This window comes from Oryzias latipes, chromosome 12, assembly GCF_053564925.1.
Source record: "Oryzias latipes strain Hd-rR chromosome 12, Olatipes_Hd-rR_3.1".
NCBI lineage: Eukaryota > Metazoa > Chordata > Actinopteri > Beloniformes > Adrianichthyidae > Oryzias > Oryzias latipes.
In genome coordinates this window covers 17,736,827-17,763,118 of record NC_136248.1, presented here as the reverse complement: position 1 = coordinate 17,763,118, position 26,292 = coordinate 17,736,827, and the positions used below count along the sequence as shown (strand labels likewise).

The 26,292-nt window shown below is 37.3% G+C and overlaps 2 protein-coding genes across 2 annotated transcripts; one reads left to right on the top strand and one right to left on the bottom strand.

Moving 5' to 3' along the window:
• Nucleotides 1-1,592: 1,592 nt before the first annotated feature.
• Nucleotides 1,593-3,536, top strand: rbp4l (retinol binding protein 4, like). The gene is made up of 5 exons (XM_004074824.4): nt 1,593-1,712; nt 2,015-2,144; nt 2,232-2,368; nt 2,860-2,972; nt 3,042-3,536. Exons 2-5 carry the CDS (start codon nt 2,028-2,030, stop codon nt 3,263-3,265), a joined length of 591 nt encoding a protein of 196 aa, XP_004074872.1. The 5' UTR covers nt 1,593-1,712; nt 2,015-2,027; the 3' UTR covers nt 3,266-3,536.
• A 10,383-nt stretch (nt 3,537-13,919) lies between these two features.
• Nucleotides 13,920-24,672, bottom strand: si:ch211-243g18.2 (keratin, type I cytoskeletal 18). The gene is made up of 10 exons (XM_011481869.4): nt 23,442-24,672; nt 22,060-22,332; nt 21,836-21,961; nt 21,469-21,551; nt 20,675-20,831; nt 19,225-19,389; nt 18,979-19,104; nt 18,051-18,268; nt 15,785-15,813; nt 13,920-14,937 (listed from the first exon to the last, which is right to left on the bottom strand). Exons 2-10 carry the CDS (start codon nt 22,321-22,323, stop codon nt 14,822-14,824), a joined length of 1,284 nt encoding a protein of 427 aa, XP_011480171.1. The 5' UTR covers nt 22,324-22,332; nt 23,442-24,672; the 3' UTR covers nt 13,920-14,821.
• Nucleotides 24,673-26,292: the final 1,620 nt, after the last annotated feature.

Sequence of the window (26,292 nt, the reverse complement as noted above, 5' to 3'; positions counted from 1 at the left end):
CACATTTATAAGCCTATTTAAGCATTTTGTTTTTTTTTATTTCTTGTTTTCTTTTTGATGAGATCTCATAAACTGTGTTTTATTGTGAAAAGATCTTGTAATGCAATGAGCGATCCATTGTGTTTAAAGCTACTGTTAAAGTGAAGTAAAATTCTATCTGATAGATTCATGGCTAGAGGTTTAGACATTTTATTAATAGAAACCAAGGCAAGAGGGAATTTAGCCAACCACTCAGAAGCATTTCACAAGCGAAAAGGAAAAAAAACAGTTTATGATTTTTTTTTCCTGGTCATATGTTAAATTAAGAAAATTGAATTGCATAACTAAGGCGTTTTTTGCCCACAAAAGTAAAAATGAACATGGCACACTGATAAATGCAAACTAAATGTGATAATTGTATTAGATTAGGAGATTAGGAATAGGAATAGGTTTTGTTGTTATTGTAACATGTTACATGTGCAACATTTTAGTAAGCACACACCGTAAAGGAAGAAAAAACTCAATTCGTCCCTCTAGAACAATGACTTTCATGTGCTGAACGCACCTTCTCTTCCTCTTTACACTTCAACAACAAATGAGACATTTTCACACCTCTGTATTTTTTCCTTTTTTTGGAGTTTTACTGTGAGCTCTGTCTTTGGTCTAGCCTACGAGAAAATCCATTTGCATTCACTCTAGTGAACCACGCCAGAGTTCACTTAAAAGGGTACTGAGGCCTTCATTAGGTAATTTGGTTTTTGAACTAATTTTGTGGCTTTAAACTGGAAAATAGGGAATATTTTAAAACCCAAATTATAGAATGAATGCAGCTGTAGTTTAATGTTTTTTTTAGATTGCATACTTTCCTGCTGAAAAACAGACGTAATGACATTTGGCTTGTTGCTAAATGCATCATAGATGTGATGAATGTCCAACTTTTAAAGGTGATTCAGGCCGTGACAAATGTTAAATTCTGGGCTTCAAAAAGGTTTGTTTTCTACATCTTAATACTGAAAATAATAACATATGATCTGTTTAATTTTGATTTTGTTTCAGTAAATAAGTAACTTTTTATGTCTATGTTTAAAAAAAAAAGCTGCCAGTGTGTGGTTTGAATTGAAATGTGTATGCAGTGGTGTTCACACTTTTCACCACACAGAGCTGTTTCTGAGACCAAATCAGACGAAAAATACATTTATAGAGACTTTGAACTTTTCTGGATCAGTTAGTTCATGATAGGCCTTCATTGTACACAGAATGTTAGATACTTCAAAATATATCGTTGCAGACTCTGGTAGTAGGTTTGGATCACCTTTTGTGTTGTTGCTTTTTTATCTTTGCTTAATTTGGCAGTCTTTTGATTATATCATCACCAGCAACTAAACAAGAAAAAAAAGCAACTAAAAAAGCAAGTTAATAAAGCCAAGAAAGTGTTGACTGTGCAAATGTTATGCATGTTCTTGTTTGAATAGTCTTCCAGTTAGTTACATAAAGTGCTAATTGTTTTATAGTAAGTCCTGTCTGGGTTTGAACATAGAAGCCAGATTACGGTAAGGATTTCAGCCCAACAGGATTACCTCTAGATTTAAGGACCTTATTTAGTTCCAAGCAATGAAAATCAGCCATAAGCTTGTCTGTTGGGCTGATATATAAAGGCAGCAAGTGACACAGGAACCACTCTGGAGAATAACTGCAACCTGAACTTTGATTTTAAGCACTTTGAAAAGAAACAGGTGAGAATTTTACTTTGAAATTCAAGTAACTAGTTGATAAATAATTTAAATTTTAGGTGTTATTACACAGCTTTAAAGCTTTTACCAGTGATATTTTCTCTATTTTTTAAACATGAAGTGGCGTGAAGTGCAACTTTGTGTCAGATTTTCTATATGTATTTTGCTCACTTGATGTTTAATTTTTACTGGGCTTCATTTAATATTAAAAAGATGCGTCTGTTTGTGTTTTCTTAGCATGTCTGAGTAAAAAGTTTTAGGCGCTTTTATGAAATGTAGGCCCTAACGCATACTTTATCCAACAGTTGCAGACACAGGATGGAATCCTCCAAACTCGCCCTGCTGCTGGTCATTTTGTACTGTGTGGAGCGTGGTCTGTGTGGGTCTTGTGTCGTTGACAGCTTCTCAGTCAAGGAAGACTTTGACCCTAAGAGGGTGAGTAAATTCAAAATACCCAGGTGCAACATGCTGGAGAGAAAATATCCAGCTACCTCTGAGTTACTTTTTTTTTCTTCCTTCTAGTATGCAGGAAAGTGGTACGCTCTGCAGAAGAAGGACCCGGAGGGGCTGTTCCTGCAGGACAACATCTCGGCTGAGTACACCATTGACGATGATGGCTCCATGACTGCCTCCTCCAAGGGACGTGTCACTCTTTTTGGGTAAGTGATGCCTGCCAGTCTCCAACAACAGGTGCAATTATAGTGCTGGCTTGCAAGCCCTGTGAATGGATGAGAGTCTCTTCAGACAAAACAGAGTTGATTAGACTCACAGATGAGAGGAGCTGGAAGGATCTCTCTGTTCTGGGACAGAATGTTAGAGTGGTGCTTAGGATCTGTTTGTGATCCACTTAGAGATTTGAGAACAGGCTTAATTGTTATGTTGTGAACATTCTGAGCAGTTTTTACTCAGGTTATCCTGGATCATAAAGGATTGGCAAGAAAGAAAAGTTATACTTTGTAATAGTGGCTTGATGTGCAATTTTGCAAATGATCAGGAAATTTTCATCTGAATTCAGTTATTGTGAATTTCTGTGTTGCAACATTTAAAAGGACAGATTTCTATTTCATTTTCTAAAAAAATGTGTTATATTTGTTTCATTTTTTTCCAAGGGATTTTGATAAAACTGTATGTTTGTGTCTTTGTTTTCCAGCTTCTGGGTTGTGTGCGCTGACATGGCTGCTCAGTACTCTGTTCCCGACCCTGGCACCCCTGGAAAAATGTTCATGAACTACCAGGGTCTGGCCAGCTACCTCTCCAGCGGAGGTTGGTTGTTGTTCAAATATCAAACACATCTGTGGCAATTTTCGGACGCTTACTTTTCCTTCTTACCAGGTGACAACTACTGGGTCATTGACACCGACTATGACAACTATGCCATCACCTATGCCTGCCGCACCCAAAAGGATGATGGGAGCTGTGAGGACGGTTATTCCCTTGTCTTCTCCAGGAACCCCCGTGGCCTCCCTCCCGCCATCCAGCGCATCGTCCGTCAGAAGCAGGATGATATCTGCATGGCCGGGCAGTTCCAGCCTGTGCTGCAGTCTGGAGCCTGCTAACAAGCAAAGGAGAGGGAACTTAAAAGTGGAAGTGTGTGCCTGAAAGCTACAGCATGGGTGACTTTGTAATATAAAGGAGAGAGTGAATGTGAAAGTTGAGATGGTGCAAACACAAGATGGATATTAGTAAAGTAAACAAAACCAAATTATTGAAATACCCTCGTGTTTCATTCAGCTGTGTGATTTATCTCAAAGAAAATTGTTGCTGTTGCAGTGGAACTTTGGTTGAATGTGAAAAATTGAAATAAACTTGTTTTTTTCTAAACACACACACCTGACGTCATGTCATTTCTGCTGCTTTTCATCCGTCGTGTATTTTACCTCCAAATAAGCAAATTTGTTGAAATTAGGTCAAATCTCTGTGCTTATAAGAGCTGTTCAAGTTTTTACAGTTCTCTCCTCATAGAATTTGCGTGCTGAACATCTTAGGGATGTCCTAAACTCACCATAGCCTTGATAAACCAAACCAAATCGTGTTCCCATTCACTGGTCTGGTGTCTGTGAGGTTAATAACAAACAGTAAACTAAGGATGCAGTCAGAATTTCTCTCCAATTATGCTTACCCATTACTCAGGGCCTACACCCTGAGCAATGGGTCTTGTAGGGCCTGTAGGGCCTACACCTCCATAGGTGTAGGCCCTACAGGTTTTTTTAAACTGGATTTAAGGAAAGACAATCACATTTAAAACACACAAGTAAAGGGTAAATTACATCTACTTAGTAATTAAATTTAGCCTTCTTTAAGGCCCAAAGCACTTTATGGTCACAACAAGTCACACATATATTCATGCAGGGTTGCTACCCTCTGATGTTTTAAAACAAATACTTGAATTATGTTGCGTTAATAAAAAAGCCCATATCTCTCTTGACTGTGGAATCTATGACTTTCTGTCATGTTTTACCCTGGATGTAGTGTTTGAAGCGTTAGCCAGAGGAGACTTAACATTTTTTGATAATATCACTGGTTTTGGGGCTTCCATTGGGTAGCATTTCTCATCAGCTCCACCACTTTGGTCAGTCATAAGAGGATAGTGAGCCCAAAATGCAAGAGTCTGGGCTTGATGGCAAAAACATCAACTTTAATGGATAACATAAATGTAACACAACTATCATACAAGGGGAGAAACAAAAATGACGCCAATAGATGAGATAAACTAACTGAGATAAGCAGAAAAGAAAACAATACTGAGGATGACAGCTGTGGATGGTTAGCACTAACAGGGTGAGAGAAAAGTAAGACATAAGTTGAATTTAGAAAAACTGACTAAAACAAAGCAAGCTAAACTTATAGGCACCACAAGGTTGCAAGAAACCTCAAACTCCAGAAAAAAGTTCTGTTTTCATCTTTGCCAAGTATCTACTTCACTTCTCCTAACTCAAAGCTATTACAAAAGATATTCTATAAGAAATGTCCCAGTGACTGTGAGAACTGTAAGCTAACTAAATAGATTACTATTCAAAACAGGCCGGCACGGTAGCGCAGTGGTAAGCGCTCTTGCCTCACAGCAAGAAGGCCACCCGAAACAGAACAGCGATGGGGGCTTTTCTGAGTGGAGTTGCATGTTCTCTCTCTGTGTGGAGGTGGGATCTTCAGAGGTTAATTAGCTGTGAATGTGAGTGTGCATGGGTGTTTGAATTGTGGCCCCACGACAGACTGGCGACTTGTAAATGGTGTCCCATGCCCTCACCAACAAGTGGCCAGGATAGGCTCCGGCAGCCCCGTGACCCCGTGACCCCGAAAGGGACAAAACGAGGTTAGAAGATAAACGAAAACCATTCAAAACAACTTGTTTTTATACATTAGACAAAAGCTTTTTTATATTTCAATGTCTAAAAGTATGAGTTATTGATTATTTTAACAGGGGTAGACTGAAAGTTTAACAAAGCAATTTTTTATTTTTCCAATGAAATAGATTTCCCCTCGGTTAACTAAGATACACAGAGTGTAAAAGGTTTTATTTTTGCAAAACCAAACCTCACAGCACACATACTCAGTCAAAAACCTCATCAATTTCAAACAAGTGTAATTTGTTAAAATATGCTTTAATCTAGATTTGCTTCTTCTTTTTTTTACATAAAAAAGCTAATTATGTAACTATTGTGACAAAAAATCTAAAGACTAATTTGAAATCTTACTGCTTTAGTTTGTTTGATATAAATCTGTTATGTTCGACTTATTCACAATTTTTTTCATATTTGGTTACAGTAAATGCTGTATTTTTCAATGTTTTTAAAAAATCACCTGTAAAAGAAAAGAAAAAGTAGTGGGCCACAACAATGTCCATGAGGAATGCCTTTTTAACGTGAAGGATGCAAAATTGGTTTCACTCCAAATTCATTTAGATGCATTTTTTTTTTAATTTGTTGGTATGTTAAGCTAAACAAATTGCTAGAAATAAACAAAGGGTACATGTTCAAAGCTCACACTGGAAATCTTGCTAACTGCTGTACTTTGACCGTTCAAGTCTGTTATCCGTTCTTAGCTCAAGGAAATGAAGCCAGTACAAACACAGCAGTAATGGGCTTATTGGTGTTCTGAGGTTTAGCAGTTCTTAGTCGAATTATACAGTACCAACTCTGCTGGAAGGTCATTAAGGTTGCAAAGGGTTTGAATCAGATGAGAATTTTTCTATGTTTGGACAGCAAACCAGAAGAAAAAAAAACTAAACCTTGCTTCACTACTAAGTTTTTTTTTAGTACACATGTTAAGGGTGTTTGAAACCATGGGGGATTTTACCATCGTATTTAGTTAAAGGGTGGAAAGTTGACAGATTTTCTGGTCCATACAGCTTTAGCTGAGGTTAAGCAACACATTTTAAAGAGAATATTTTGAAAACGAATGAATTCTCACTTTGTTGCTTTGAAATTTGAAAAAATCAGGAATAAGACAGTGTATGAAAGGCATCTAAAAATAGGTTGGAAGCAACATCAGCAAGCTTGTAAACAAACACAACTTCTTTAGGATCAGTTGTTTGACTTAAAACTAAACCAGGTCATTTGTAATTCTTATGAAGACAAACCGCAACAGCGTTTTGTGCAGTGTCGCACTGCCCCCGCAATCTGCTCCAATGTGCCCAGGTAGAACAGATTGTGTAATAATAAAAAGGGTAATCTTACTTCTTTCTATTTGACAAGCCACTGTATAGTTCTGTGGTTAAATCAATGATGAACACAGTTCCGTCGTTTCACCTCCTTAATACAATCTAGGTTTTCTGAATGGTGTTTTTCACATAAAAAGTCTGCTTGTTGCTGATTGTCGCTTAATCCCAGGATTTCCATGTTTTATTTCTTCTTGTATGTCACATTTTTCCTATATAGAGTTTTGTCCTTGAAGCCTGTAGAGGACAAAAAGAGTAAAGAAATGACCACAGCCATTTGTCTACTCCAGCTGTCATCACAATAAAGAGAAAGCCACGTAAGGAGGCCATAGTTGCTATCATAAATTTGAAAAACATAAACACACGATGGCAGTGCTTTTTGTTAAAGGGGGTGGGACCTGCAGGCACTGACATGTGTAAAGAACAAGAGGCGACAGCTCATCATGTAGGTCAACACATTTGTTAACTGTTTTCTTCAGGTAAATTGACATTCAACCGTGAATTCTTCTGTTAGTGCACAGTTGCATCACATAATGACTGTTATGCCTGCAGTACTCTAAATAGTAGATTTGTATGTATACTTAGGTTACCAAATATGGCTCAGTCAATTCTCACTTTTATTGCCCTCTAAAGAAACACACAAATAGAAGCTAGGTGTTAGCTTCATGTAAAACTGATCTGTTTCTGAACACAAGGGATTAGCATTTTTTATCTAAGATGTCATATGATTTGTAAGACTGTAACAAAAAGGATTTTTTTGAAAGTCCAAAAGTGAATGCTGTCAAACAAAGTGTTAGTTAAACCACACATGCCCTATCAAATGATCTTTTTTTTTTTAGTCAAGGTTTATAGTAGACTGTCAGGGGTATTTCCATTTGCCGTCAAAATATATTAGTTATCAGTGACTTACAATGTGTGACAGGTTTGCAGGGACACATGATGTTAGTATTGATTGAACATCAGGTGGCACCAGTCTGTGAAACGCCTGTCTGCCTTTATCACATCTTTGATTTGAGGTGAGATCTTCGGCACTGGAAGTACTGATCTCAGTAAATCTTTACAACTTTGCTGGAGCTTTTGTGACGCAATATTTTTGCTTTTAACATGGAAGTTTATTAGTCCTAAAATATAGTCTATCATTTAAAGTCTATATGATTTTTATTGTACTAAAAGCTAAAAGTACTAAAATAATTTTTTTTCAAGGTTTGTGCAAAAATTCATCCATCCATCCATTTTCTTAACCTGCTTTATTCCTTTTGGGGTGACAGGGCTGCCAAAACCTGTTCTGGCTACTGTTGGGTGGACAGTGTTGGCCAGTCTGTCGCAGGGCAACGCAATCACTCACATTCACACCGGGGGGTAATTTAGAGTCCCCCCAATCAACCCATGAAACATATTTTTGGACTAAGGGAGGAAGCCGTCCAGAGGAAACCCATACATAACCCAAATGGGGAGAACATACAAACTCCACATGGAAGAGTCTCATCCAGATTTGAGCCAGGGCCTTCAATAGTGGAAAATACATAGATTCAAAAATAAAGTCAGTAAAAATACTGCAGATCATTTAAGGTTATATTTCCTGGACGTCTTCTTTCATTGCAATAACTGTTACAGTGGACTTAAGAGGTCTTAACCCACATGAAGACATTGAGTTGGTTGATCAATAAGTCACGGGGAGGTTATGTTATAGAAATTGCAGACAAAGCCAGTCTTTATCAGTTTATAGTTTCTTTACATCATTGAGTTCGATCCTGTTACCTGCCTTCCATTTGCCACTGTCTCTGATCCTTCTATCATAAAACTGTGTAGAAACTCTACACTTGTTTGCCTGTTCTTTAAGTAAAACAGTAATATGACCACAGTATTTTTTAACAGCATTCCAAGATTTTCTGTTTTGTTTGCCAGACATGCTCAGTCTCCTAAGAAGGTCAGAGTCTCTTCTTCCACAATTCTCAAAAAAATTTAGAAAAAGTATTCAATGATAAATTGATTACATTTATTGAGAAATATAAAATTATAAATGAAAACCAATATGGTTTTAGAGAAAACAGATCAACCTCATTGGCTATCATTGATGCTGTGGAGGAAATCACAAATGCTCTGGACAAAAAGAAAAATCCAGCTGGGATTTTCATTGACTTAAAAAAGCATTTGACACTCTCAATCATGACATCCTACTTGACAAACTGGAAGTGTATGGGATAAGAGTATTAGCGCTAACTTGGGTCAAAAGCTTTTTAACAGGAAGAAAACCATTTGTCAAGATTGATTAATTTACATGAGAGAACCAAAGAGACAAGTTGTGGTGTCCCACAAGGATCAATCCTGGGCCCGCTACTATTCAATATTTACATAAATGATATATTCAATGTTTCAAAGCTTATGAAACTCATATTATTTGCTGATGACTCAAACATATTCTATTGTACAGATAATCATAGGGAACTTATCAATGTGGTAAACACAGAGTTAAACAAAATAAAATTATGGATAGATTATAACAAATTATCTTTGAACCTAGATAAAACCAAACTGATGTTTTTTGGTAACTACAACACCAATAAAGAGCTCTTAATTGAAATAAATAATATCCTAATTGAAAGTGTTACAGAAATCAAATTCTTGGGGGTTTTTATCGATGACAAACTAAGTTGGAAGCCACACATCAGACACATACAAACTAAAGTCTCAAAAAGTATTTCAATAAAACTAAACATATATTAGAATATAACGGTAGATATTTACTGTATACTGTTCTTTAATACTACCATATTTCACCTACTGTATAGAAATTTGGGCTAATAATTATAAGAGCTCACCACATCCTATCTTTTTACTTCAAAAACGAATTATAGAATTGTACATAAAACTAGCTATCTTGTGGATTATTACACTGCGCAACTTTTATACAGAGCTAGTGGGAAATCTTTACCATTCAATATCCAAAAACAGTTCTTAGAAAATGAAGGCGGCTACAAACTGGGGGGATGTAGGAACTTCAAGATCAAATTGATAAGAACCAAAAAGAAAAGTTTCTGTGTGTCGGTGTGTGGCATTAAACTTTGGAACGGGTTAAGTAATGAGCTCAAACAATGTTCAAATATGCAAATATTCAAGAAGATGTATAAAGACACCCTGATTTCAGGATATGAAGATGAGAGGATTTAAGGATTAACAGATGTTTGAATAATTCCAAATGCATGTGTGAACTTTATTGTGGTGAAATAATCTAAGCCCTTTTAATTACAACCAATGATTACATAGTAATGTCCATTAATTATTACTGAAAGGTTTGAATCACAATCAATAAGCTATCAATTTTGTTTACTTGATCTGCAATGTGTAGCAATAATTAATGGTTTAATGTGATCATGTGTTCTAATGATAATCAATGATTATTTCATATCGGTACCGTTACTGTTTACTGAAATTGTAAAAGAATGTTTTCTGAAGATAATCAATCATCAATAACCACTGGATTTAGTTACTTGAAGAGAATCTTATTTGATCAGAACCAGATTTCAAAAACTGTAAAACTATCAAATGAATGAACTCAGTACGGGTGGGATTATATAAACTTGCTTCTTCCCACTCCTTTTCAAGCAAGAATTTAAGCTCTACTTAACTTTAGTTAATTATCTCTGTATTTAATTAAGCAAATGTGATTTAAGTGACTTTTTTGTTTTGTTTTATTTTTTTGTCTTTTTAAACTATGCATTTCAACATTTCTGTAATGAGTTTGATAAATATGTGTTATTTCTTTATTGCTTTGACTCCAATGCTTGAAATAAATCAAATCAAATAAAAAAAAAAGTCTTTGGCTAAGTGTCTTTTCTGTTCAGCTGGGATTATAGGTATTTCTCCAGTAATTGACTAAATTGAATACATTTACACTGGCTCCAAATCAGTGTTTACGTCTCTTTTTATTTTCTCTTAGAACTAAACTGAAAATAATTGGCACATGGAAAAAAACATTAGCTTGACCTAATTCAACAAGTTGGCACTATTCTAGAATTTGGAACATAACTTACAAAGTGTGGTTTTGCCAACTGGCTTCTGTGTGAATTAATTGTTGTTCAAATTCATCCTATCTGTAAATCCATTCACTTACTTTCATTTTTCTGGACTTACTAAATAGGTTTTAAAATGATAAATGCTATGTAACATATGGTACTATCATGGTGCCTCTGTCAGCTCTCCTCCCCCCTCCCATCTCTGCTTGGTTACTAATTCGACTCAGCTGTGACCATTCACCTCATCACCTGCCAGCCTTCAAAAGGAGATCCAGTTCCAGTATTCATCGCCAGTTTGTTGCCCCTAATGGTGCTTAGCCTGGTCACCAAGTTATTCTTGTCCACGTGTTTTTCTCTCGCCTAACATAGTTTTATGCCTTGTCATCAGGACTTACTACCCAGGAGTGGTCACCTGAGTTTCCCAGCTTCCTCAGCAAAAGCTTCATCCTGTCTCGCCACGAGCCATTGCCAGACCTCCAGTCTCGCCATGAACCATTGCTGAACCTCCAGTCACGCCACGAACCATTGCCAGACCTCCAGTCACGCCACGAGCCATCATCCAGCTTCCTCCTCCGCCACAACTCCAAGCCAAGTCGGATAAAAATAAACTTTATTACTCACCACATAACTAACCTGTGTTTTCCTTCCGAGTTCCAGCATCTGGGTCTGCCTCGCCTAGCTTGCCATGACAGGTACACTGTTGAGATTTACAGTTGCAGAGAATACGATTAAATATTGTACAAAAATAAACTCACTGACAGCTTTACAAATATAACGACAAAATAATAATTAAATGTCTCTAAAGCTATAGTCAGGATATTTTTTGTGCTTAATTTTTATTTTATTTAAACCAATAACTATAAGAAATTTGCCTTGTTTAAAAAAAAATTATTCAGGTACAGTAGCTTTAACATTGATTATGAGACACTGTCAACCACTATACAGTTGTAACAACACTAAAAATAAAAAATAAAGTTAATTAGGTGACTGTGAATAATTTGTTTTGGAGTTTCTGTGGTAACCTGCAGAATAAATGGTCAGTGTGTTCATGTGACCAAAACAGTTCATTCTAAAAACTGTTTGGTATCCCAGAGATCCATTTGCAGGGACTGACTCAGATTTAGGAATAAAAATAATCAGATCTTTTTAATAATAAAAGGATGAAACACATCACTACAGAGTGGGAGAATTGCAACTAACACAAACATTTACAAGTGAAAATTACACAAACTTGAAAAAACTTGAAAACTAAGAACCAAGCAAACACAGGAGACAAAAGCAAATACTTTCAGGACTTGAATGCAGCACGAAAAAGCAAACAGAACACCTGGAGAGCTCGCAGAACACACCAACACTGAAGACTCAGACAGGGCTACTAAAATAGGCTACTAATCCTTTGAATGCAGGCAGCTGCTGGCCTACTGAAAACTTAAGGTGAGTGGGTGAGGTCATCTGGGAGGAGCCGCAGACCGAACTCTGCAGAAAAAAAAAGAAAAAAACAAATACGAAACACATAAAAACAAATAGCCGACGGGGAAAGAAACTCAGTATGTTTGCCGTAGGGTTTAATGAAGTTACAGGTATAGATATTGCAATACAGGTGTTGGAAACAGGAATTAAAACCAACGTTTATGTCTTAATCTAATCAACGATAAAACAGCTGAATTAAACATTGGATTTCTTCCTTCCCAATGGGCCACATTTCAATGCGCAATTGTCTGATTGTGCTAAAGTTGCATTCAATTTTAATGCACTAATTATTTATTTTGCATGAATTAAAATAAGAGAATAAACACCTATTATGAATCCAAATTTTTCTTTGCACAGAAACACACGCATGGACAAGTACATCATCAGCTGTCAAAAAAGCCAAAAAGCATATATATATATATTTATATATTTATATAGAAAATTAAGCTTAAAATTTCAATTCAGACAAATAAATTCATGTACATCTTCATGTTCCTCGTCTAAACTGGCTCAAAACTGTAGGGCTGTATAGCTCTAGTTCTGCTCGCCATTTTTGTTGCACCAGTAATGTTGAGTTGGGGTTCTGAGGGGCTATAAGCTAGTGGGAGAGCGTGTAAACAAAGGGAGGATGGGAATTAGGGGTGGGCTTACTCCACACCAACAGCCCGACAACTCAGAGGCCGCAGAATCTATGACCTAGAAAACACCACAATTTATTTTTTACTTTGGCTAAAAACAGCATATTGAAAATATCTCTGGAAACACTTTTGCAATAGATCAAAAGATGATTGAAGTGGGACTTTAAAGACTATGCAAGCCATATATTAGTGGGATTTTTATATGTAAACAATAAAGCATTAAAGCTTGTGGCTACTTCTAGCAATGTATCCACAATATGCGAAAATCACAGCTAGTTGAAACAAGATTGCCAATCTGATTTCCCACAAGCATTTTTTTAAAGTCATATGTCACAATTAAACAAAGATAAAAGCAATATTTTCACTTCAAATCATTGAAACAATGAAATAGTTAGTAGATTTTACTTTTCTGTGTTCTTTTGCATTTTATGAAGTGCAGTCAATTGGAAACTACAAGTAACATTAAAGTAATTCTGTGGAAAGTGTTCTAAATCTTAGTGTAAATTAACACTGATTGTTTTTAACCCTTGTGCTATCTTAGATGACCCCACCCTTACATTGACGTGTTCTCCCTACCATGACAAAAGTGGATAAAGGTGAAAAGATTGTGTATGTAATCCATGGACACCAGTGAAGATCAGAAATCATTGAAGAAAAAAGGTTCAGCGCACTGTCTAGTGGGTCTAGATGACCCAACTCCCAATGGTGAAGTGCCTAGGATAGCACAAGGGTTAAGCAATTGCATCAAATAAACAAAAAGCAGTGGATGGATGTTTCATGTTCTGTGATATCGTTATGTGAAAAATGGGTCACTTTGGGAAAGCTATGAGTTAGCTGGTAAAAAGGCATTTCAAAATACTCTCTAAACAGTCAGTGCAGGCCCATTAGTGAGATGTTAGCACACAACAGAAAGTACCACTGTTAATCCACAAATAAGGCAGGAATCCACTAAACCCTTTCATGTGAGAGTGTTAGTGGGACCTTCAAAGAATATACAGGACTACCTGGAGAATGGTTTTCTGTAAATGTGAACTGTAGGTAAGAATGCTGAAGTGATGCAACAACTCTGCAGTAGTTTGCAGATAAGTCATCGTCTTGTTGTAATTATTACAATGAAGAAACTTACCTCTGGACTTCCCCTATAGGCCATCCTGTTGCAATGTGCTTTTTTAATAGAATGTTGAAATGTTGTAAGTGGGGAATACTTACAAAAGTACGTTTTGTGTTTATAACAATTTACCACAGACCTAATTCCACCATTTGCAAATATTACAGACAGATTTCAGTAGTCTGAAGGAGTGTCAAGACCAATCTATTTTGACCAAAGGTGTTTTGTAAGGTACAATTACTCACTATTCCTGAGTTCTTCCTTTGACATGTCTGGACGTTTTTTATGAATGCCACACGGTTTCCAATATTAAACAAAGACACATAGTGGGAAATAAAAGGTTTTATATAGTGAAGACAAAATTACAGGAATAAGGATTCTAAATGTTCTACACACACAGGTATTTATCAGTACACTCTGTTCACTCCTACTAGAGACCTACATCCAACCAAAACAAACACATGCACGGCTACAAAAGCGTCAGTGATAATGACAAACTACTGTATTTATTGGAGAATAAGCTGTGGATTTTTGCATAGTTTGGCTGAGGGTGCGACTTATATGTGTGTAAAAAAGAAAAGTCTCATGTGTTCATTAGTTTCCCAACAACAACCTCTACAGGGCATTGTAGGTGCGTGTCATTTTTTTGCATTGCTGAAGAAGCGCCGGCCTAAGTGGAGTTGGTCCAAAACAACACAAATGATGAAGAATTCAATTAACTTAGTAATTTAAAGTGATATAAAGAGTTTGGTTGATTTGTTATATGTTCTTCATTCTTATCTTAATAATTGTTTATATATTACGCGACTAGAGACTTATTCAGTTCCTTCTGTGTTTCATAAACTACATAGAGTTTCGGTAGTAAAGCGTGCATATATTCAGTCTATTATTGTTATCTATTTGTCTTTCAAGATGAAATGTCCGTTCTTGTTCCCATGTTTTGTCAAATAAATTTTTCCCAAAAGTGCGTCATATGATTTTTTTCTTCTTTACTATGCATTTTTTGCCATCTGTGACTTATACTCCAGAGGAACTTATAGTCTGAAAAATACAGCAACACATCAACAGACCCAGGTGAAAGACAGTTTTCAATAGAATGGAATGCTAATGCTCCATGTATATTTCTGTCAACATTTTTTTCCTTTACCCTTGAGCTCCTAAAATACATTGCCTTTTATTGCTATGTAAAAAGAAGAACATCTCTTTCAGCCTCAGTTGTGTCTCCACTTCTATTTCTTTGACTCTTCAATTTGCTCCACCTCGCTGGACTCATCCACCACTTTGCCATTCACCATAGTCTGAGTCACCACTTTCACAATCTTCCTGGTGCGGACATCAGGTTCTCCTGCAAACCCAAGACAGACAGGAGGATTAAAAGTGGAAAGATGCAAACACATCTGAAGGCAACTGATAAAGTTACAGATCAGAGAAAAATGTCACCTTGCTGCCCTGAAATCTCAACAGCAAACCTACAATATACAGTAAATCTCCCCTCAAAACACAGCTAAAGTAAGACTTCATAAAGTTCAACCATATATGGTGGTATAGGATGAGCTGAAAGATAAGTGAAATTGTAAAGAAAGCAAGACAAAATAAAGGATAACAAAGGATGTAATTTAGACACAGATCATTTAAAACATGGCACATTAGTCAGAGTTAATGAGACGTTTCTGATCTGAATGTTTGAAGAGTGGAGCGAGTGGCTTAAAGAAAGAAGAAGAAGCTGTTGTCAAAGGGACATGAATAGAAACACTGAAATGAATGACTCTGGGGTTTGATTAAAAGCTCTACATATTTAACTTTCTTTGCAGACAATGCTGCTCTCTTTCTCTGTTTTTCTTGTGATTCAAAAGCTGAACATTTTCAAAGCAGCCTCCTGTTTGCTAACTCGTCACCACGAGTCACGTGGGTTCAAACACAGTTACTACGTAGGGATAACAGCTGTCACACCTGCGGTCTTAGTCACAGGAGCGCAGGTGTGACAGCAGTCATCCCTATGTAGTGAGTGCTGTCACACCTGCGGTCGTTGCCATAGGAACTGAGCTGTGATTATTGCTGGATGTTTTGGACGTGTCACAGCATTTAGGATGATTCTGTCTGTCTGGCTAACAAAAATACAGACGAATGAAAGAAAATGGAAAAAGATGACAATTCTGGTATCTTTATCAAAAAGACTGTTAAAAAAAACGTACTTTTAGGTGGGGGAGGAACCTCTTTGGCTCTGAAAAGAAAGAAAGGCAGAAAGAAAACCAGTTAGAATGGTATTCATAATAAACAACCACATAAATATGAAATTTTATATCTAATTTCTTCCAGTATACCAATCTGCTAGTGCAAAACAAAGATTCAAACTCCTCCACTTGTTCTAAATAAACACAACAGATCTCTGTATTGTTCATTTTTTCTGACTTTACCACTTTATTTTTTTATCCAAACAAAAGTAAATTGTACCTTTATCCTCTAAATTGGTTTATTTGCAAAAAAAGTTAGATTTTTGAAATCCCTTTTTACAGTAACTGAACCTCCTCTAGGCTGATTAAAAATGATGGTCATTATACTTTAAGTTGTAACTCTTTCATGCTTTTTCTCCTCAAAATTGACAAAAATATAATTAAAAAAATATATAAATTCATTTTTAAACCATAAATGTTAAGATGCAATGTATGACATAATGATTCTTGTATAATGTGTATTACTCATTTTTTTAGTTTTTTCTCTTAAACATAAAATAGGTGGTAGATGGATGGTAGTTTAGATTTGAAACTGCCTAAACTTCATATTAGGGAATGTTGCTAAGCGGTGGTTTGGGGTTCAATCCATAGCATTTTCGCTTTCGGTGAGTTTTCCCATTTGGATCAACAAATAGGCTAATCTTTATACAAGGTGGCCCAAGCCACTTCAGCCAGTTGAGGTGGCTTGGGTGCCTGGTCCAGATGCCTCCAGGACGCCTCCCTGGGGAGGTGTTCCGGGCATGTCCCACTTGGCAGAGGCCCCAGGGAAGACATTTGGAGAGACTACATGTCTTGGCAGGCCTGGGATCGCTCAGGGTTCCCCCAGAGTAGCTGAGGGAAGTGGCCACGGAGAAGGAATCTGGGCATCTTTGCATGAGCTGCTGCCCTCATGCAACCTGGTCCCGAGTGGAAGAAGATTGATAGATGGATATCTTTAAATTTTCCTTTTGTGTCTTACAGAAGAAGCCTCATTTGCGTTCATGTAACTAAAAAATTGTGAAAAATGTTGAAAGACTTAATTTGATACCCATACTTTGATATATAAATCCAATCGTGTTCTGGTATATTTCTACTTTTTTACACCAATATTGTTCAAAGTACTTTGGCCCAATGATATCTCAACAGACGTGCTTCATAATCAGAGAATTCTACATTCAGAATCCTTAGTTATATATAATAAAAATATTGTATAAAGCGTGCGCATCAGGAATTGATAAATAGTAAATGCTTTAACATGTGGAAATAAAAAATATCTTGGAGCCAAAGAATCTAAGCAACTACCAACTTGGAGGGGACTCATTATGGAACTTTTTCTGATTGTAATTCTTCTTTCATAATATTTAGAAATTAATACATTTCTCAGACAATAAAAACAATAGAAGAGATACTTATACGCTAATAAAGATATTATTAGTGTAGGGGCAAAGTTGCTAGTAGCTGCAAGCTGACTCCTTTAGGAAGAGTCAGAATGACCAAAAGCATTACTATAAACGCCACTATAGCAACAACCGGAATTTTTTTTTCTTGTCCATTTTTTGTTTATATAAAGTTTATATAGCTTAACTAAAAGAATCATACACCTGAGCTAGATGGCCTTTTCAAAGACAAACTGTTTTTACTGCCAACATCATGTTTGCTTTTGTGGACACACTGAGTCATACGGTGTCATTTTTAATCAGGTTGCACAGTTTTTTTGTTTCGTTGTTCCAAACAGGGGTTTTAAATGTGTTCTTTAGTTTTTAACCAAAGAATACATGTTGATCAGTTAAAACATGGTACAATGTGTTAGCAATGTAATAATATCTTTAACTCGCCTAAAAAAGATTTTGAAAAAGTTCAAATTTTAATGCAGACAACCAAGCAAAATAATGTTTCCAGAAGAGAATTCCCACAAATGGAGCTCTATGTTGATGAAGGTGTGATGGGATTATTTTGTCATGCCGTTTGGCTTTCTACAAACCTCTTCATGCTGTTGAACTTACATGTTAACTTACAAAAGTGTTTGTACGGATGAGTTTAGTTAGTCCCATCCCTGAAAGCGTTTAATCAACAAAGTTTGATGACTTGTTTACTTTTGTGACTTTTTGTGATCTTTAAGATAAGGCCCTTTTTTTATGTCTTCTTAATTTTGTTGTAATAAATAGACAGGTAAAGATGCCACAACTCCTGATGTCCTGAACCATAGAAATGTAAACATAAGACTTTAAAAACAAACACCAACACTCACGCTTCTTCTCCTTCTAGCAGGCGCCTGTACGTGGCGATCTCCATCTCCAGGTTCTGTTTGATGCGGAGAAGCTGCTCATAGTCAGTTTTGGTGCGCTGCATGTCCAGCCTGAGCTGGGAGAGGTCATCCTCCAGCTGGCTCAGGGTGACCTGCAGGCGCTCCATTTCAGTAGAATATTTCTGGCCGGTCTCGGCCAGATTTCCTTCCAGAGCTGCTATCTGAGAGGGACAACACCACAGTTTTACAAACAAAAGTCTACTAAATGAATTCAATTTGCAATGTTTTTTTTTTAAATATTGAAGTTAAAGTTTGTCTGTAATAACTCAAAGCCAATCATAGACAGAGACTATGGTCAGATTCTGTTATTGTCCTCATTACAGTGTCTGCCGATCAGGCAACCAACGAAAATAGCACCCAGAGAAAACACCCACATCCTTCTACTAAGCCACCCCATGCTACAAAGCACCTGAATCCCCTACGCCCTTGCACGTCTTAACAATGTGGGAGAACATGCTCACTGTCAACAAAGGATTTGCAAAAAAAAAGCAAAAAGAAATTCCCAGACTTAACAAACTGGGGAAATGTACAGAAAAGCATGAAACTGTTATTGAAAACTATTTAAAGGATTTTCTATGTCTGTCTGTCTTTCATAAAATAACATAAATGAGTTGGGCTTTCTCAAAAGTGAATACTTTGAACTATTTTTGAAGCACAACCGCAGTGTTTGCTCAGCTTAAAGTGTATAATTTATACATTGTGCAGCTCTAAGAGTGGAGCTCAGCATGTCAGGTTTCAGCATTCAGAAAGGGGAACCGCACAGACGTGGATTACAACTTTTTCTGTGAAAAGGGACACTTCATTAAACCCTTTAATGATATCTTAGCATGCAACTTCACCTAATGTCTGCGTTTCAGTTGCATCAGCTCACCTGCTTGTGAAGGCTGTCCAGCTCCACTTCCAGGGTCTGCAGGAAGCGCTGCCTCTCAGTCAGCTCTCCCTGAGCTCCTCTTAGTGCTTCATTGCTCTCTCTTACCTCATTCTGCACTGTCTCCAACTAAAGACAAAACCAAAATTACCATAAAATATGTTATTTTGCTTTTTATTTATATTTTTTTGGGGGGGGGGGCATAACTCCACAGAAAAATGATTGCAAAACACTGGAGCAATCCCACACCTTCTTGCGATACCACTGCTCGGTCTGCTCCTTGTTCTTCCTGACAATCCCTTCATACTGGGAGCGCAGCTCTGACAGAATGGTGCCCAGTTCTGGCCCAGTGGCCGAGTCCACCTCCACGTTCACTTCATCCCTGGCGATGCGAGACCTTACCTGCTCAAGTTCCTGAAAAGCAGACAAATGTTAGTTTTCATAGATGAAAAATCTTTTTATCAAACCTTTTTCTTTAGCAGCTGCTTTGTGTCTCCAAAGTCTGTTTTATTTTATTTTTTACCACATCAAGAGTGCTGCCCAAAATTATTTTTCAAATGTAAAAAAAAGTTGGGAACTTGCTTTTCCTCTTGTACAACCTCCTGTTACTTTCCGGTCACTTCCAATCATGAAGATTATTTCTAAATGAAAGTCAACATTTGCCAGAGGTATCAATAATGTCAGGTAACACGAAAACATCGGCTCAAACAAGCCACTAAAGGAACCAAAAGGAAGGAGCAGTTTTGTGAAACATACACCACACTACTACATAAAGGATGTGGCAGCATTTTCATTATTTAGGCAGGCTTTATACATCTTTGATGGGACCTAGCTCACCTTACATATGGCCTTTTAGCTCTAACCCACCCACTGCTGCCAAGGTCTACAACTGATCCCTTTCACTGCCTCACAACGGTGATATTGCATTTTTGCCTCATTCTTAAACAGCATTATATTGTCTATAATAGCTGCTACAACTCATACTTTAAAAAAAAAAGAGTTCATCTTTGTTAGAAAATTGATTGTACCTAAACTTTGAGTACAACAGAAATGGAGGGAAAAAAAGCAATCTAATGAAAAAGATGCATAGAAAAGTCACACATAGGTAAAGAAAAGGTCACTGCTTTCTGCACAGCTGTTAAAAACATCCCACAATAGTCAAATAGGAGAAAATGTTGCAGGGTTGGAGTGGTTGACATTCTGCAGGGTCAATGGAATGGGAAGGGATCACTTAGAGAACATCACAGAGCTCAAACATTGCATCATTGTCATTTACTGCAATGATCACCTGATTGGATCTGTTTGATTACTTCATTGAGAGAGAAAAGTACATCATTAACTGCAACATGATAAGTTCATCTTTATTTATCTTTCACTCAGGGGCCACTCTGAATTAGCGGATTGTGTGTGAAGTGCATTTTTTAAGCAACCAGATCTACCTGCCTTTTAGGTCTGTAAACAAAGTTTCACTTTTCTGCACAAGAAAATGGCCTTTATACTGTTATTTTGGGGCACTAGTGTCAAACAACGTGCTGTTTGTGGAAAGGAAGTGAGCCAAAGGGAAAGCGAGACGGCACAAATGCCTGCCTGGGACTGAGTGCTGTTAAACACAGAGGTGAAAGAGCTTCAGATCATGTAATCGAGGGGGTATGTGGAAAGAAAAGGGATCAACCTGGAGGGAGATGATAAACAGACCCACCTCCTCATGGTTTTTCTTGAGGAAATAAAGCTCCTCTTTGAGGCTGTCCAAGTCTCCCCTCAGAGAGGCAATGATCTGTTCGTGGTCAGTCTTGGCCTTTTTCAGGGCAATGCAGTCTCGCTCCACAGACTGACACATCACCATCTCCGTCTCCCACCTTATGAAGTTCAGAAATGAGATAATGAAACAAGCTTTAATGCAAAGTGATGTTTATTAATAGCAGCATTTGAGCCTTTTTTACTACTTTACAATTTGCTCCATTAACTTATCTTTTTGGTTTTTTGTGACTATGCTTGATATCAATCTTAATAGTACAACCCTAGCTTATTTTTACAAATATATTTTCAATTGTAATACACAATAATTCAACAATCAACCTGAAACTGTCCAAATACTCAATTTTGAGTGGAGACTTACAAAAATTGAGATCAAATTGTTTTTAAAATTTTATAGCAAAAGATCACACATGTAGAAACAAAATAAAGATGCATAAATCCACAAACAAAGCAAAAACTAGGTTGAAACCATGTGAAAAATATCTAAAAAGCAGGCAAAGCTCCACTCAAAGTTCTAAGGATTTATTCCAATGGATGAGACAATTATGTGTCATAATGTGTCAACATTGCTGCTCCAGACTGCAGTCCTGTGTTGGTCCTAAAAACCTGCTTGTTCAGATTTGATAAATGGGCCAAAAAGGGTTAAAGTCCCACTTCTCATCAAAATAAATGGCATTTGCCAGTTTTATCACACAAGGACAGTGTTTGATAGTTTTACTGTAATCATTAAGTACTCACTTTATTCTGAAGTCATCAGCAGCCAACTTAGCATTATCGATCTCCAGCATGAGACGAGCATTTTCCAAGGTCCTCTTCCTCACCTGGAGAAACATTAACATTTGTGATAGGCGTGTCTGCAAACTCAAGCTTCTTTCTGCATGTGATGCTTCAGGGATGATTGCCTCATTGCTCAACCTTGACATTTATAGAGTTTGTGTATACATGTAGTAAGATAATACTGCATGGAGGAGCTGGTGATGGCAACAGAAGACTTTTAAAACGTTGTTTTAAAAGGGTGAAATAATGATTAACATTATCTTGGCTTGGGCATTTGTTAATTAAAAGACTGTGGACAGGTCAGATTCACTCAGGCTCTCCGTCCCACCTCCTGCTCCACAGCATGGGCTTGGGCCATCATGGAGTCGAGATCATGGCCTTTGGGAATGCGCTCGATCATCAGCTGCTTAATTTTCGCTTCCAGGTCAGCGTTGGAACGTTCCAGTGAGCGCACCTGAAGGAAGCAAAGAGTAAGGAATTGCTTCAGGTTACAGCCTTTTGTGATACTTTATTTTGTACTGTTGATCTTTAGTAAGAGTCTTGCAGCCTGACCTTATCCAGGTAGTTGGCCAAACGGGTATTCAGACTCTGCATGGCCTCCTTTTCGTTGGTGCTGTTGCCATGCAGTCCATTAAGTTGGAGGCTGTTTGGCCCGTTGAGATCCTGGCCGATGGAGGCTGAACGACTCAGCGGGCTGGCGGTGGCGAAGGATACTGAGGCGCGCGAGCGGCTTCGGTTGGTGTCCATTAGGGAACGAGTGGAAAAAGAGGGCTGTCGGTTCACAGAGTAGCTTCTCACTGAGATGCTGGATGCCATGATGGGTGCCTGTTAGAAGAGATGGAGAACAAAACACAGGCAATTTCAGATGATCAGCTACAAAAAAAGAAAACTTTCACAAAATTTTTTTTAAAAACAATAAACCTAAAATGACAGGGCTTTTATAGACATTAAATAACAAGAGTACAGCTTTCCTGTGGCTCTCATGCAAATAGGTTTCCTTCTTGAATTTCCTCAGCCTCATGAAACAGGCTTAACTTAAGTTTCTGCTTCCTCTCCGCCAGCACAAGTACAGTCAGCAAGTGGACATTCAAATCATTCTCCGCTTCATAGATAGGACCAGTGTGTGTCATTCTTTGCAAATTAAACTTCAGCCCACATGAAAATGTAAATGAGGAGAGTTGCAGCTAAGAAGAGAGCCTCTCAGTGAAAATGGAAACACTTTTATCATCTTTTACCTCCATCTTCTACCACTATCATGAAGATGCCATTAAATTTAATCACTCCCAAAATATAGGAGGGGAAAAAACCGGACTCCTTAATTTTTATTATTTTACCATGCTCATTATTTCACTGCAATCCAGTTTATGTGAACACATTTCATCCTCAAACTGTTTCTTTCACAATCCTAGACGGCAAGCAGAATTATTGCTTGTTTGGAGGTCAGACACAATGTGAGTCAGTTTGTGCTTTGTTTGTGAGTCTGTGTGTTGCGTGCAAGTGTGTCTTGGTGTGCAGCCTTTCAGTGGCAGATTAGGAGTCAAGGGAACCTCTCTGTGTCGCTGTCACTTGATCCTCCCAACACTGTTTCCCACAACACTACAAAGACGGAGTCAGCAGCAGACAGGCAGTCCTTGTTCACATGAAAGATAGAGCTTGGGAAAATGATCTAGAAAATATTCTGAGGGAATTTCAGAGGCACAAGGAGTCACTTTGTTCAGCAGGAAATGGGCTGTCATTTTACTTTTTTCTTTATCTTTTCTTGCTGTAACAGGTGAAAAATGACTCAAAGCAGGGTAAAACAGGATTAAATATAAGAAAGTTTAGGTAACTTCAGTTTTCAATCATAATTTAGATTTACATCTATTTGTTACTATTAGTCAATAACCAGATGTGTTCTAGCTGAAAAGATTTTGAAAAAAGTGAGATTTTCTTACCAGGGGATTCTTTAGGTCGAGTCAAACTGAGATCCAGAAGAAGGGAAGTAACTGGCTACTGATGCTGCAGGTGTGCTTATATTCAGGTGAGCCGGAAGTGGGAGGAGCCACTCTCTGTGAGGTGTTCTGCTCTGTTTAAATGAGGAAAAACAAGACTGCTCATGAAAATAACACACCTTTCCACTTAACCTGTGCCACTGTGAGGAAATATGATGCACTGCTGGCTTAAGGATTCCTCAGTGGTTCCTAAATGGGGGTGCTTGCCTAACCACTGTTACAATGAAGGATCCATCTCTGTTACCGTGTGAAATTCTTTTCGTTGCGACTTCTTTTTTGCTTTGCTTAATTTTTGCATAAGAATCGAGAGTTAAATATGACTTTAGCTGAGTTAGGTCTTGTGACTAAATTGTGATCTAAAAAAATGGGAAAAAAAGATGATGTTGCAGTTATGTGAGCAACAGAATGAATGAAAAATGGGATTTTAAGGTTTTTGTCGGATACGTTTGTTTACCTGCTCCTATACTCATTCATTCATTTTTAAAAAAAATTTTTTGCTCCTATATAGATCGAAATAAGTAGAACATTTTTCAAAGACGGGAGTTAGTGTTGGTTAACACCAAACTGCAACTGCTGGCTTTTGATTGTGGAAAGCATTTGTAAGTTTTAAGTAATGGATCACAGGTGCCTCAATCTAGTCTCAAAACTGTCCTAAAGTCTTATTTACTCACTTTCTATGACTCAGAAAGAGCACAAAATGAATAAAAGGATCAAAGATGAGAACTTTTAGTTCTGACCTAAAAGGAAAGTTGTTCATGAGTTTGAGTTTAAGTGTATGCAAACATTTACATGGAAATAAATTTGAATTATTTGATCCCAAACCTGTCAGACCAAAAACAGTTAAGTCTGAACTCATTTCAACAAAACCTGTCAAACGTTTTACTTTTTAATGACAAATAGAAAGACAAAATAGCGATCAATTTGCTGTTCAACACAAAAATAATGACCATAGAGAAAATAAAATGGCCCCACCAAAGTTGGAAATCCAAAGAGAGAAAATGACTTGTTAAACATTTGACTTAACTACAAAATCCCAATGATCGTTCTCTCATAGTATTCTTTTTCTATCCCAATATGTAATAATCTGGTTTCCTTTTAAATCTAATGTTTTTAATTTATTGAATGCTTCTGTTGCTCTGTAAAAATGAACATTTGAAGACAATTTAGCGCTCAGACTTGCTTCAATTTAGTTAATTCCAGCTCTAGAAATCCACAAACATTTTCTGCCAACCCAAGAAAAAAGTAGAGCATCTCTGTCTATCATTTTTAAGTTCAATTGAATTAATTGGGTGATATGTTACATGTCACATTGTGCTCATTACTAATAGATAATTATTGTGTGTCGCTCACTGATTAAGTAAATGAAAGCATTGAAATTCTATTCATTTTACTGTCATTTCCCTTAAAAATAGAAAACCTTAATGCCCTTCTATGTCAATTTTGATGTCTTTTTTTTAAATCAGGGTGTTTCAAGCTTGATGTTCTCTGGAGCCCCCCTGTTCTGCAGTGTCTCAGCGTGTCTGTAAGCTGAACCTCCTGATAAAAAATTAACAGGAGGAAAGTTATCCTGCTGGTCTAAGCTGCTCTGTTCCAACAAGCAATGACAAAATTATCACTCCCATTCACAGAAGTTAAACAGTAATTTAGATTCTTTTGATCACATCACATGGACAAACTCTGTTGGTGTGCTCTCATGTTCACGATCACGTCACAGTTCCTGCAGAGGAGCAGAGATAGAACGGCTGGAGTGAACTTTGTTCATGCAAAATGTCACAGAAGGGCCTGTCGTGTCAGAAATGTTCAGCTGCTGCTTGCAGTCAACAGATAAGGTTACATTTAAACAAAGCCAAGAAGTGCCTCTATTTACATTTTTTGCACTATTCCTCACTTTATTCCAGGAAATTCTACATAAACAAGAGGTAAAGGGAAAATTGGTTCTTTTTTTACTTTCATCGGAAGACTTTGATGTTCTGTGCAGCATTCACATCAATACCACATTGTTTTTTATTGAATTTCTATTTTCTTTTTCCATTGTTATTACAACTTTAATATTTTACGTGCATATATGCTACTTTCTGATGGGGGTTATATGAAGGATTTAAATGCTTTCTTACCTGCACATCATAAAACTATAATATATTAAACTATGATTAATTCATGTACAGGAGGTGTCCAGCCATTTCCTTAACCTGCTGTATTCCTCTCAGAGTCACTGGATCCTTTTCTGACTTGGGCGAAGACAGGATACACCCTGGACATTCTGTTGCAGGGCCACACAATAATACACACTCACAGTCAGACCTAGGGACAATTAGAGTCACCAAATAACCTGTGAAGCACGTTTTTGGACTGTGGGAAGCCGGAGTAGCAGGAAAGAAAATGCAAACTCCACATAGATAAATCCCATTTGGAATTTTAGCCACAGCTGTGAGGTAAGAGCACTAACCCCTAAACCTAACTTAACTTAAATTGCTTGAGTTAATGTGTTGCATTTTAGACGAGTACATTTCTTAAGGTTTTTGTTGCCCTAAAAACCTGCATGTTCGAGAACATTGCCTAAGGACGTAAGAGGCATAAAAATAGACATAACCGCATCAGCAGAGCAAAATTAGGAAACAGGCAGGTCAAAGTTTAATAATATGACTGATCAAATATAAATATAAATTATTAAAAATATTCGACTCTAGTCAGGATTGAACTCACTGCTTTGTCGTGCAATCTCAGCACACCACTGTGTGGTGAGCTTTAGTAAACACAAGCATCATGTTCACAAAAACTAAACTTCTCCAAAAGA

What these genes read in the sequence shown, in the direction of transcription:
- rbp4l (XM_004074824.4), top strand. Translation starts at nt 2,028, where the DNA reads ATGGAATCCTCCAAACTCGCCCTGCTGCTGGTCATTTTGTACTGTGTG. An exon ending in AAGACTTTGACCCTAAGAGG is followed by an intron (nt 2,145 to 2,231) that starts GTGAGTAAATTC and finishes TCTTCCTTCTAG; the next exon opens with TATGCAGGAAAGTGGTACGC. An exon ending in GGACGTGTCACTCTTTTTGG is followed by an intron (nt 2,369 to 2,859) that starts GTAAGTGATGCC and finishes TTTGTTTTCCAG; the next exon opens with CTTCTGGGTTGTGTGCGCTG.
- si:ch211-243g18.2 (XM_011481869.4), bottom strand. Translation starts at nt 22,323, where the DNA reads ATGGCATCCAGCATCTCAGTGAGAAGCTACTCTGTGAACCGACAGCCC. An exon ending in TGGCCAACTACCTGGATAAG is followed by an intron (nt 21,962 to 22,059) that starts GTCAGGCTGCAA and finishes TGCTTCCTTCAG; the next exon opens with GTGCGCTCACTGGAACGTTC. An exon ending in CTGCTAGAAGGAGAAGAAGC is followed by an intron (nt 15,814 to 18,050) that starts GTGAGTGTTGGT and finishes CTTTCTTTTCAG; the next exon opens with AGCCAAAGAGGTTCCTCCCC.